Source organism: Macaca mulatta, chromosome 7, assembly GCF_049350105.2.
Source record: "Macaca mulatta isolate MMU2019108-1 chromosome 7, T2T-MMU8v2.0, whole genome shotgun sequence".
Classification (NCBI taxonomy): domain Eukaryota; kingdom Metazoa; phylum Chordata; class Mammalia; order Primates; family Cercopithecidae; genus Macaca; species Macaca mulatta.
Window position 1 is genome coordinate 72,705,433 of NC_133412.1, and position 13,768 is coordinate 72,719,200.

General features: G+C 40.7%; 1 protein-coding gene and 1 long non-coding RNA gene across 10 annotated transcripts in view; both read right to left on the bottom strand.

The window, feature by feature from the left end:
* The window catches only part of ADAMTSL3 (ADAMTS like 3), a 411,249-nt gene that overhangs the window by 43,832 nt on the left and 353,649 nt on the right, over positions 1–13,768 (bottom strand). For all 9 annotated transcript variants that reach the window (XR_013395882.1, XR_013395881.1, XR_013395880.1 and 6 more), the window contains exon 23: positions 9,801–9,929. Coding sequence is in view for 6 of the 9 variants with exons in the window: in XM_015142900.3 (XP_014998386.3) it covers positions 9,801–9,929 (129 nt within the window). In the remaining 3 variants the exon portion in view is untranslated. The remainder of the gene's footprint in view (positions 1–9,800; positions 9,930–13,768) is intronic.
* LOC144330050 (uncharacterized) lies at positions 10,157–12,696 on the bottom strand. The gene is made up of 2 exons (XR_013395901.1): positions 12,392–12,696; positions 10,157–10,365 (listed from the first exon to the last, which is right to left on the bottom strand). It is a non-coding gene; the product is annotated as an uncharacterized LOC144330050 (long non-coding RNA).

Sequence of the window (13,768 nt, forward strand, 5' to 3'; positions counted from 1 at the left end):
TCATGTGCCTGGCTGAGCACAATGGGGTGACCTTTGGCCTGATACTGGCTGGCATCTTGTGGCCCACAAGAGGCCAGGCTCCCAGTGTACTCTCCCTAGATCTCATACCATGGGGCAGTCCTCCAGGTGAGGGTGGGCCCTGGAGGTTGAGCCTGTTGCCCACCCCTAAGCCGATGACACCCCATCACCAGGCTGCAGCACTTCCTAGGTTCTGCCTTACGCCTCGCTTTGACAGTTTTCCCTCTGGTCAGACCTCCTGCATGGTGCCTATTCTGCTGTCTCAAACACAGAGTTTCATTCTCTGTCTAGCTCCTTTGGAGTCACACAGAATTGGGTTTAAATCTTGGCATACACACTCATTAGATATATAAACAAAGACAAGTAACTGTGTGTATCTGAGTCTGCTTCCTTATCTGCAAAACAAAGATAATATCCACTTTGTATGCTGTTGAAGCCAACACAAGTTATTATTTTTGATGATGAGCTTTGATGGTTTTCCAAACATGTTATTTACTGACATGCTGCCTATTAGCACATACTCCTCAGCTCTTTGCAATATGGCTGCCCTTCATGCATGACTACTTGCCAACACCCTAGCCTCAGGACACCTGTGTCCCATACCTCAATTAATGACACATCGATTGCTAAAGGCCAGATATGTCTGCTCACTCCTGGATAAATCAGATACATGCAATGTCAGTTTAATATCTTGAGTGGCTGGCAGGCTTTTTGGGGTCCAATAATCCAATCAATGACCATTGATGCAATCTAGTTGCATTCAATTTATGGCTTTCTGCAGCTTCTTTCTCCTCTAATTTTTCATCCATATTGAAATACAGATTGGTTCACACCATTACCCTGCTTAAAACGTTTCTTGTCTCCTCTCTGCTAATAAAATGAAGTCCATCAGTTTCAGCATGACATTAAAGTCCTTCACATTCTGGTCCACACTTACACTTCCAAACCCACCTCTTCCCACTCCCCTTCACATCCTCTGCTTTAAGTCACACAGATCTGCTTGTGATGTTGCAAGTAAGCAGGGTGCTTTCATGTTTCTATGCTTTTGCATATATGCTGTTTTGATTAAAATGCCCTTCCTTTTCGTTACAAGTGGGCTGGTTGCAATTCATCTTTTTTATAAACCTTTTCTGACTCCTTAGTTAGAAGCCTTAATTAGTCTCTCTTTAATGTGTCTGATACACTTTACAAACACTTCTATTTTTGCATTTATGACATCATATCATAATTCCTTTGTCTACATAGCTGCAGAAACCAGATTGTATTCATCTCTGCATGCTAAGGAACTAGATTGGGCTTAGTAAATGCTTAGTGAATGCTCGTTGAAGGGAAGAAAAGATGGATGGAATTTCCAACCATGATTGGCTGTTTGACTGAATATAGGGTTGACAGGAGGATAGTGGGAAGATTTCTGTATCATAGACAGAGGTAGGAAAAAAGGGGAAGGGGGAGCCTTTTTGAGTAGGGAAAGACATTTTAAATATACATTTTAGGATGACAATTTTAGCTGTTTCAAAGATTGCATGAGTTTTTAAAAGAGATAACAGCATAGAAGAGAGGATATATTTCAAAAACCACAGATCAGGGAAAATAAATTCATTTTAATTTAGAATATAGTCAAAAGCACCAAAATGTCCAGTTCATAAAACAAGAGCAAGAAGATAATCTTAGATTTCTTTTTAAGTCTTCTGAAAAGTATATGCAAAAATCGGTGGGTAAATACATTTTTCTGGAGAGAGAGTTCTTTTTTTTTTTTTTTTTTTTTTTTTGGCCAAAGGGATTTATTACTTAAAGACGTATGAGAATCACTACCATTAAATTCCACCCTATATAATATAAACTAGCAGTTTATGGGGGAAAATAATTGTCAGAGCAATGAGACCATGTTTAGGAATTTAACCACATAATCCTGCTGTACCACAAATATTTTCTCAAGATCCTCCCCTGAAAGGGTAATTGTTAAACCCAGTAAAGAAAGTTAGTAATTTGCCTAGACATCAATAAAATTCTTAGGTATATTCCACAGCATTTTATCCCTTAAAAAAATCCCCTGATTAAGAAAAACCTTTTAAGTTTATGTGATATGTTTCTTCTGAAACTGACCATCCTCCCATAGATATGAAAGGGCCTCCTTGCCTGCACATACCTCTTGGGTATGTGCATACATACACCAAGTGCTCTGCTTTGACCCAGTGAGATGCACACTTGCCATCATCTGTTTGTGCATGCACTGTGTGGGATTAAATAGGAAACTGTAACTTCTACCTACCTTTTCTCATTCTCTCCTATCAATGAGCAGCAAAACAATGATGGGACAGGTAAGGTTTAAAACTACCCCACTAGTAGATTCAGACTTTCTAGCTGGCAATTTGGGGATAATGTATTTTGAGTTCTAGACATTTTAATTTTAATGCTCTATGTAGTTACAAAAATGTTGAATGTCCTATGACCCAACAATTCCATTCCTGTTACTCTTTTTTAAAAAAAAAATCCAAATGACACAAAAAGTTATATGCATAAGGTTTCTTACACTGCTGTATGGAACTATAAAGAAGTACAAATAGTTTAAGTTTCCAAAAACAAGAAAAGGGTTTAATTATGCTACATTCACACCATGACACACTGGTGTGGCTAGTAAATGATATTTATGATTTTTTAATAACATGGGAAAATTCCATGACTTAGATATAGAGAAAGGGTTACAGGAATATAGCAAAATAGAAATAATGGTTGTGTCTTTGACAGAATTATGGGAATTTTTTTTGCCACATAACACTTTGTTATGCTTTCCAAATATTTTATGAGATGTGTTACTTTTTATGAGAAAAGAAAACACACAAAAGCAGCATTCAGAACAGAAAGGGCACTAGCTTCAGAGGCAGTAACTGGGTTCGGAACTTGGCCCTGCCATTGTCTAGGCTTGTTACTTTGGTCAAGCCTCTTCTCTGGGGATCTTGTGTGCAAAACAGGTCTGGACTCATGGATTCCTAAGGTCCTTCCATATTTAATTCTCAAGATTTTATTTCAGTAAGATCTTACCTAGTTATCTCAGGGAAAATATCTTTCCCTGTTTATTCTTCATCCCTTTTTGGAGGCAAGAAGGGACCTGATCAAGGCTGGTAAACACAGGGCTGTGGCTGGCATCCAGACATCTAGAAAGAGCTGTGCATTCTGAGGCCACGAGGACATGAACAAGACCTGAGTCATTTCCATCTAAGGCTGTTCAAATCCCCTCAAAGAACGCTTTCTACTTACTTTCCCCCAGTGAACTTGTTTTACCTTCAACATTAGCTTGTATAAGAGACTTTTTCAAATTTATCGAATTCTGGTTTCATTGATTTACAGACTCATATTATTTGGTTCCTTTCTTTTTTTCCCCCCCTTTTTTCGAAATGGAGTCTCACTCTGTCGCCCAGGCTGGAGTGCAGTGGCACTATCTCAGCTCACTGCAACCTCCACCTCCTGGGTTCAAGCAATTCTCTTACCTCAGCCTCCCAAGTAACTAGGATTACAGGCGTGCGCCACTATGCCCGGCCAATTTTTGTATTTTTAGTGGAGACATGTGTTTACCATGTTGGCCAGGCTGGTCAACCCCTGACCTCAAGTGATCCGCCCACCTTGGCTTCCCAAAGGGTTGGGATTACAGGCGTCAGCCACTGTGCCTAGCCTATTTAGCTCCTTTCTTTTTACTACAACTATAGTTTTCAAGTCATCAAACAAGTAACTGGATTTTTCATGGGCTGGTATTGCAGCTCCAAGAACTCCTTTGTAAAGGACATTGTGTCTACATATTTTGAGAGAGTTTTTTTTTTTTCCCCCCCTAGATTCCCTCCCAATAGTAGGTGAGGACTCTTGGCCCTCAGTTCTAAGTTCTGACTGGCCAGGTATCTTAGTTCAAGCACTTTTTCTACATTTAGTTTTATTTCGTCCCAGATTCCTGCAAAGGACCAACGGTCTAAGATAAAATTTCAGGACTGGAAACAGTCTTCCTGGTCATTCCATCATAATTCCTCATTTTATAACAGAAAACTAAGGAGCAAGGAAACTATGTGATGGGTCCAAGGTCTTACAGGAAACAGGGCTAGGAGGTGAACAACAACAACAAAACAATATAACTGATAACCACGTGTCAAAAAAAAAGTCCATTCTCCAAAATTAATGGACATTAATAGTTGCTATATTTGCTTCAGACTTTTTTTTTTTTTTAAAACAGAGTCTCGCTCTGTTGCCCAGGCTGGAGTGCAGTGGTGCGATCTCAGCTTACTGCAGCCTCCACCTCCTGGGTTCACGGCATTCTCTTGCCTCAGCCTCCCAAGTAGCTGGGACTACAGGTGCTCGCCACCACGCCCAGCTAATTTTTTGTATTTTTAGTAGAGACGGGATTTCGCCATGTTAGCCACGATGGTCTCAATTTCCTGACCTCGTGATCCACCTGCCTGGGCCTCCCAAAGTACTGATATTACAGGCATGAGCCACTGCGCCTGGCCTGCTCATTTTTATATTGAGTGGTTTGTTATTTGTATTGATTTAGAGAAGCTATTTCTATATTCTGGTACTATATAACAAATATTTTCTGCCAGAAATGTGGCTTGACTCTTAAATTTACATGTCTTTCAAGGATCAAAACTTTTATATCTCAACAGCAAAATGTGTCAACGTTTTTTATAACAGCTTATTGAAATATAATTCATATACCAAAAATTTTACCCTTTAAAAGTATAATTCTGTAGTTCTAATATATTCACACAGTTGTGTAACCTCATCAACACTATATAATAGATGTTTTACTTTATGACTTGTACTTTTTGTATCTTTTCCATTCCAAAGTCATAAAGATATCTCTTATATTTTATGATTTTTTAAAATATGTTCATATTTTAGGCATTTACATCAGAATTTATTTTTGGTTGAGATTTTTTATATTTATAAACAATTATCCTATAACAATTTACTTAACAGTCTGTCCTTTATTGGTTTTTAATTCTTCTGCTATTAAATTCTAGTTTCCATATACTGTATACTTGAATCTGCTGTGGGCTCCACATTCTATTCCATTTATTTGTCTATCCCTTTTACATTGCTGTAAGCCCTCAAGCTTTATGCTAAGTCTTTATATTTGACAGAGCAAATCTCAGCCACCTTGTTATTCCTAAAAATTGTTTGGGCTATTCTCAGCCACATGCACTTTCGTATTAATTATAGGATCAGTTTGTTAAGTTCTAGCAATCCCACAGGATTGCTTTTTTTTAATTGAAATTATTCTGAATATAGAGATCCAAAACTTTTTATATTTTCTTTGCTTTTAAATGAGGATAATTATATTATCTACAAATAAGAAGAAATTTTTCTAGTTATTTTCTAGTTTTTATTACATTTCTAGTCTTCTATTATATTTTATTATATTTCTAGTCTTCTCTTGGTTTCTAATTTTCTAGTTCTAATTTTTCTAGTTATTTTCTCTTATTGCACTGGCTAGTGCTAACGCAGTGTTGAACAGATGTAGTGATAAAGGGCATTGTATGTTTTTTCCTGATTTTAATGGGACTGTTTGAGTCTCCCCATTAAAGTGAGTATGATGCTTACAATAGGTTTCTGACAGGCAAATCAAGGTAGGGATTATCCCTTCTATTACTGGTTTGCCAAGAGGTTTTCACGTCATTTTTGTGTTGAAGTTTATCAGATGCTTTGTCTACATCTATTAAGATGATCCTAAATTTTATCACCTTAAATCTCTGTGGTAGAGATGGAGATGCTTCACCCAAATCAACCTTCAAGGAGGAACTTGGTGTCCCTGCTTCTGGTAGCCTTTGGTTGTTAGTCCCTTCACAATCTGTCTCCACCCACCCAAGAGCACATATGCCCCTTCCAGAGAGGCCCACAACCAGTGACTGCAGGAGGCAGGGGCATGAAGGCCTGGCCACTGTAGGTCAGCCTGGGGCAACTCTAATGAGTCACATATGTCTCAAGGGGGCTTGGCAAGGCTTTGTGGGCCTGCATCACAGTCCTCCTTTGCCCTCTGTCTAATCCTGCTTGCTTCCTCCCTTCCACATATGTTGACAACTAATAAATATACTACACAAAAACTCCTTCCAGAGCCGGATGCCGTGGCTCACGTCCAGAATCCCAACAGTTTGGGAGGCTGAGGTGGGTGGATTACTTGAGGTCAGGAGTTCGAGACCAGCCTGGGCAACATGGTGAAACTCCGTCTCTACTAAAAATACAAAAAAAAAAAAAAAAAATAGCCAGGCATGGTGGCTTGCATCTGTAATCCTAGCTATTTGGGAGGCTGAGATAGGAGAATTGCTTGAACCTGAGAGGCAGAGATTGCAGTGAGCCAAGATCACATCACTGCCCTCCCTCCAACCTGGGCAACAGAGTAAGACTCTGGAAAAAAAAAAAAAAAACACACAGAAAAAAAAAACCAGAAACAAAAAACCCCTCGTTCCAAAGAGGATTCAACCTGTGATGCTCTGTTTAAAGTAGATATTTTTTAAAATATTTGCATTCCTGGGAAGAACTCTCCTTTAGTCATCCACATGACTGGATTCATTTGGGAATGTGTTAAACTTTATTTATTTGCTTCTGCATTTATTGTTAATGAGTCTTTTGTATAACCTACATATACCCAGCTGCCTGGTGAGATGTCAGGTGCCATCCACAGTTGTATAATTTTTCCTCCTAAAGGAGATGTACACCAGTGTCCTCTAATAGCATTCAAAGGTGTTTTTATTCTTTAGCTTAGTTTTAGTTTAGAAGCATCTCTAATCTTTCCAGGCAGTTTGAGTTTGCTCTAAGAAGCAGTTGTCCAGTGCACCTTGTGTTTAAGAAATTTTCTACGCTTGGGGCTCGGCCATTGATGGCTTTGCCAGTGCCCTTCATTTGGGAATCACCATCTAGGTCAAACCCATTCCCATCTGTGGCCAAGAGAGTTCCTTAGAGACTAAAGAGGAGTGTGACACACAACAAAACACTTTAGAGAAGGGACTCACATCAGGTGCATCTCTGATGAGCTTAAGGAATAAGATAAACAACACATAATACACAACAGAAAATTACAGGATAAGTAATGTTCTTACTATGTATTAACGTGAAAAAAAAAAAAAAAAAAAAAAACCTGCAGCAATGATATTTACTGGTCATTTTCCCCAGACGAACTTTTCTTTCTTACCAGAAGGTGGCAAAAAAGGTGCGCTTTAAATTACCCCCACCCAAATGGACAGAAAAAAAATCTTTTTTTTAAAGAGTAAGGCAAATAACTCTCTCAAGTTAGAAGTTTTAACCTTTAGAAATAGGCAAATATGCGGACTTTTAGGTTCTGTTATTTAACATAGTTATTAGAAATATCTCTAAGAGTGACTAGAGATAATCCCTATTGACATCTATACCACATGGGTTGACGAAACATGTTTGGCTATAAAAAAGATAAGATGAACTTCTCTAGAAGTTATCAATATGTGTTATGGGGTCTATAAAAATAAATTCATTATAATTAGTGGGAAATATTCTAAAGCAACTTAAAAAAATTATATATGCCACTGATTTACAGAAATCCCAATTTGCAGTATAAAAATGTAATTTGTAAGTAAGAGTTCAGTTTTGTAAATTATGTTTTAATGTACTCATCTATAAGATGAAAAATGGAATTGGATGATAACCACAGTCCCTTCTTCTATTAATATAATATATTCCCTGCTTTAGAGATGAGGGAAGAAAGATATATGACTCACCTATGGTTATATACTAGCTAGTGACAAGACTGTCTGTAAAACTCGAGTTTTCTGACCCTTCATCAACTTCACCATCTGTCTTTAAAAAGATGAATTTCCCTAGAAAACTCCATTAGGTATGGCTTCTGCCCATAAGAAAACACTGTAAGTTCACTACAGGTTTGTTTAAAATGGCAAATAACTCAACATGATTGTGGTGCATTTGGAGGCAGGTTTATTTTTAAAAGGAAAGAACTCATCAGGAGTTCTGGGGTCTGAGTCCACGGGGGAAGACTGCCAGGTAAAGAAAGGCCAAATGGGACAATTCCTAGTAAGAGCTAAAAGGTGAGGGAAGGAGGAGGGAGATGAGTACTCCCAGTGCCGAGTTCCATCTAGGCAGCAGTGCTGTCGACCCAGGAGGACAGTGGGGCTACGGAGGGTCAGAGACAGCCCATGTCTGACTGGGCCTGGATGAGAATAAAACGAGATGAGTTTAATGGTCTTTGCTGGAGCCTTTACTTGCAGTTTCCACCTAATCCAGCCTCTGACTTCCGATAGCAAATAATGCACTCCAATCCTTTTAATGGCTCATCTCCCTGAAAGCCTGATTTTCAAGTATTGTGGAAGTGAAAAATTTAGAAGTCATGTTGAAAGCTGAGGTTTCTCTTAATAGAAGTCAGATCTATTTTTCAGAATCCTCTGCAGGTGTAGGGCTGTAGAAACTTTAGACATCTGTGGCTTGGCATCTGCAGCGTTCCGTTCTGCTTTTCTCCTTGCTATGGCCAGAGAATGCCGGCCCTTTCTGTAATGGTGGGTGTATTTTGCCAGAAAACTCACATATTTGTGGGTGGAGTCAGTTGGGAGACTGGAGCAATTTTTCAAAAGTCTGCATAAGCCAAACACTGCAGGGATTGCCAAGGGGTGAAAAATAATATCTTGGGGGTTAGCAAATTTCCACTGTTTGTAGAGCCAAAGGTGTAGCTTTGGAAACATGGCAAGTAACTGATCATGACAGTGGAGGGAGAGCCTGAAAGCTGGATGAGTGTGTCCTCGAATCCCTCATTACATGCGCCCTCACTGCATTTCTAAGAGCAGTAGCAGCTCCTCTGTCACCCTAGGCAATCAGGGTCACAGCCTAGGCAAGACTCATCTTAAGTGGCTGCAACTACAGGTATCTACTTAGAACTTGGAAGCTAGGGAAATACAGTTGTCCAGAGAGTTAAGTCAATGCAGATTTACTCTGCATTGAAAGGCATACACAAAGTCATCTAAAAGAGTATATTTCAATTTGGAGGAGTTCATAAGTTTCTCTAAGGAAGCAATAAAAACCTATTCATACAACCCCCTCATTCCCAGCTCTCCTGGTCCCTGTAAAATGTACATATATGCAGCATATAATATTTATCTGCAGTTCAGAGATGCATGGGCCCAGATTAAGACTTAAGAATCCATGGCTTAAGGAGACAGGATGGCCCTAGGTTAAAGCAAGGTCAGACTGAAAGTGTTAATTCTATTAAAGAAAGAGTGTAAACATTAGAAAGGAGGTTTGTCTGCAGTTGTAAACATAGGAGAAAGAGCCACTGAGGCACAGGCTGCTGACGCTTACCCAGGGACAATCCAGAAGATAGCCTAGGTCAGGGGATATGGACATTCTAGCTTCCTGATCTGGCTTTGCCAAGTGTAGCTTTTGTCTATCTGGAGGACATGTCTTACAATTTCCAACAAATCCCATCCTCTGACTATGTTATTCACCAAGTAACCCTCTGACTAAAAGTTGGCCTTTTTTGTAGCTCTGCCCACAGGGACAGAGTGTTCTGGTCTTGCCAATATGAACAGTCCAGTGTGCATGGCAGTCACAGTCCACACTGCAAACAAGTAACTTGGCATTCTGTTTTATACATCGGTCTCATGAGCCAGTATGAGTTCACTCTTGAGAGTCAGATCCACTGTCAGTGTGCTGGGAAATCTGTTTTTTAAGCCTATCAGGCTGAGGTCTCAAATACCAAAATGCTAGCTGGTGTCTCCTGGCCACATTGGGATGGCCACACACCCTCCCACTGAAATGACCACACTTACCTTTTACAGGACATCGGATTGTCACGTTTGCTCCAAGGGCTGCCTCCACAATGCCTCCAACCATGACAGACAGATGGTTGTGCTCTGGTTTGGTGATATTTCTTTCAATAGACAAGATGACAGGTGCCTCTTAATTCAAAGGGAGCAGGAAACTATGTTAGGTTCAGGCTTTTGCTCTTTGGTAAAACATGTTGCATTTGGTAAGCTTTGTTGAGCCCTTTGAGGGCAGGAGTGGAGTCCTGGTTCTCTCTGTATCCCTCAAGGTGCACCATGGGGATGTGCACATACATACCTGGAGGTGCTCAGTGGACATATGGACAGATGGATGAATGGATAGAGGGTTGGATGAATTCAAAGGTACATCGCAAAAACAATATGTAGACTATGAGGATATTTTGGTTTTATAACTAAAATTGAGGATAAATTCCTCTTTGATAATTTGAAAAAGAAGGAATTCAGAAGATCAGAAGAAGCAAAGAAGACAGACAGAGCAGGAATGATGCCTCTGCAGTGCAGCCATGAATGAGTTAATGCAGGGACAAAACACACTGGGGCTTGGGACCACCTGACTCTTTTTCTGGAAGGAGGGATGTGAGATACTGCGGGAGGGGATTGATGAAGACAGGACAGAAGGTCCTGATCCATTCTGTTGTCCTTCATTGGGGCCAGTGTAATAAGAGGTTTTTTCCAATGTAAACATTTACCAAGTGTCCACTCTGTGGTCTGCACCTGGGTACAAGATGAGAAGTCTCTCCTCTTTCGATAAGCACAAAGCGTAATGGTGCAGAAGGAGACGTACACAGGCATTTGCAGAATAAATGTGGTACCTAATCCTTATAAAGTTTTTCTGAATATGGTGCCACAGCCAGGCTCACATGTGGATGCCAGGATGTAACCAGGCTTCAGAGCTCATTCGAAGCTATACTAGAGAAAGATGAGACAGGTAGGAGGCCACAATTCTTGTTGCGCCTCTTCTAATAAGCTGCATATGTGCTTGGGCAAAATCTTCCCTCTCTAGGCTTCAGTTTGAATCCCATTAAAAAAATGATTGAGCTAGAAGATCTCTTCCAAGTGCAGTCCTCTCACCCAACGTGTAGTTCAGACCCTACTTAAATAAACTCATTTCAATCTAAAATAGAAAAGCCATTACTATTTAAAGACTATCAATTGCAAGGAGACCTATTTAAAACATTATTTACATCTCTACACTGCAGAAAGTCTCAAGAGAGAAATGTCTGACTTCCCACTTTATAAGACCATATGAGGTTATTACAAGTGGATCAGAACTGTCCACAAGAAAAATTCAAAGTTAACATTTAATTAATATGAAGCAAGTACAGGCATAAAATTTGCATGCAAAAATAATACAAACAAGGTCATAAAGAATCAAACGTCCATTTAAAAATGTTTATTTTCTTTTGGATTTCAGTATTTAGTTACCAGATTAATTTATTCACTCACTCAGGAAGCACACTTTGTGCCTGAGCTGGACAATGGCAGTACTAAGTTGGAAAACACACCCTCTTGTCCTCAAGGAGCTCACAGACCTGTGGGAGACACCATTACTATGCAGGGATGTGGGTATTGAGATAAGGGACTAGTTACCCAGTGGTGTCTCAGTAGCATGTGAGGGTCAGGGAAGCAACATCCCAGAGAGGACGTTTGACAGAGCATTCTCTTACCTTAGCACTGTCGCAATGGTTGGTTTCCCTACTACACCATTAGTACTATGAGAGCTCCTGAAGGGAGAGATCATGATCCCTGAACTTGTTTTATCACCTATGCATAGTTAGTGCATGAATTGGTATTGGTAACCACATATTCTGGGGGAAGATAATCTAGGAAGGATCATGTTTGAGGGTTCAAATGTTTCCTTCTCTCCTGGAGTACCTGGGGCAGTGGAAAGCTATCCAGAGAAATGAAAAGATAGGAACGCTTTGGCTGGGAGAGGACTTTGGTTTTCACAGCACATCCTTTGACTCCTGAAGACTTCACAGCAGCAATACCAGGAATATGAGTTGTTCTGGGATGGGCTTAGGAGACTTGACAGTTGCAAGGGGGGCTCCCATTCCCCCACAGGAGTTCCAGAACCTTGGAACTAATACTTTCTGGAAAGGAGCTGATATTCACAGGACAGAACAAGCCCGGAGGATCAAGGCACAGAAAACCAAGGCCTGAATGCCCTGCCTTGGGAAGGCAGCAAGGGAAGGGACTCAGAAGAATTTTCAAGACATACAGATTCAGGGACCATTTAAAATCAACTAGTCCGGGCTGGGCGTGGTGGCTCACACCTGTAATCCCAGCCCTTTGGGAGGCCGAGGCAGGCAAATCATTTGAGGTTAGGAGTTCAAGAGCAGCCTGGCCAACATGGTGAAACCCTGTCTCTACTAAAAAAAATACAAAAAAATTAGCTGGGTGATTACACCTGTAATCCCAGCTACTCAGGAAGCTAAGGCAGGAGAATCGCTTGAGGCCAGGAGGTGGAGGTTGCAGTAAGCTGAGATTGCACCACTGCACTCTAGCCTAGGTGACAGAGAGAGACTCTGTTTCAAAAAAGAAAAAAAAAAAGAGTCAACTAGTCCGGCTGGGACAGTGGCTCATGCTGGTAATCCCAGCATTTTGGGAGGCCAACGGGGTGGATCACCTGAGGTCAGGAGTTCGAGACCAGCCTGATCAACAAGACGAAACCCTGTCTCTACTAAAAATACAAAAATTAGCAGGTCATGGTTGTGCTTGCCTGTAGTCCTCCCAGCTACTTGGGAGGCTAAGGCAGGAGAACCACTTGAACCCGGAAGGCGGAGGTTGCAGTGAGCTGAGGTCATGCCACTGCACTCCAGCCTGGAGGACAGAGTGAGATTCTGTCTCAAAAAAAAAAAAAAAAAAAAAAAATCAACTAGTCCAACCTCCTCAGTTTGTAGATGTGAAGTACCTGCCGCAAAGCTCAACACTGGCTAAATGCTGGGTTCTAATTCCTGAATTCCTGATACTGTCTCTCTCTACTCACTTTAGTCCATTTGAGCCACAGATAACAGAAACCACAGAGTAGGGAGGTGGCAGATGGCTCTCTTGTTTTATTATTTATTTTTAATTTTAATTTTTTTTTAGACACAGGGTCTCACTCTGTTGCCTAGGCTTTAGTGCCGTGGCATGATCACAGCTCACTGTAGCCTTGAGCTCCTGGACTCAAGAGACCTTCCTACCTCAGCCTCCTGAGTTAGCTGGGACTACAGGCATGCACTACTCCTGGGTAATTTTAAAAAATGTTTTTTTTGTAGAGACATGATCTTTCTTTCCTTTCCAGGCAGGTCTTGAACTCCTGGCCTCAAGTGATCCTCCTGCCTCAGCCTGCCAAAGTGCTGGGATTACAGGCAAGAACCACCCACTTTGGCCTCTTATTTTTATCCCAGAACATGAACTTGCCAAATACAGCTTTGCCTGCAACTTTAGCACCTAAAAATGTTTCTTTATAATAAAAGTATATTTTAATATCCAAATGACATTGTCCACCTCCCAGGAAGACACACACTACTTTACAGTTACAACTTCCTGAAGGTGTTTCTCAGGATTGGCAGGTATGCCACTGGGAGGTATATGCAATCTATAAAAGATAATTATTCTTTTCTGTTGGCTGGTGGAACTTTAAAAAATGCAAAGTTCATTAATATCAGCACTGCCAATTAAACCCCATGTCATTATTTCCTGATTCTTAGAAAGTGAGCTCCTGAGCAGCCGTTTTCAGTGTGGTCCTCAGGCCGGCAGCATTGGCATAACCTGGGCACATGTTGAAAATGCCGATTCTCAGACTCCATCCCAAACCTACTGAACCAGAACCTCCAGGGGTGGAGTCCAGCAATCTGTGTTTTAACAAGCATTCCAGATGATTCTGACGGCTGCTAATGAGAACTACTGCTCTAGAATTTAATGTTAAAAACAAATAAACAAAGAACCAGGCATTCTAGGTTTCAACA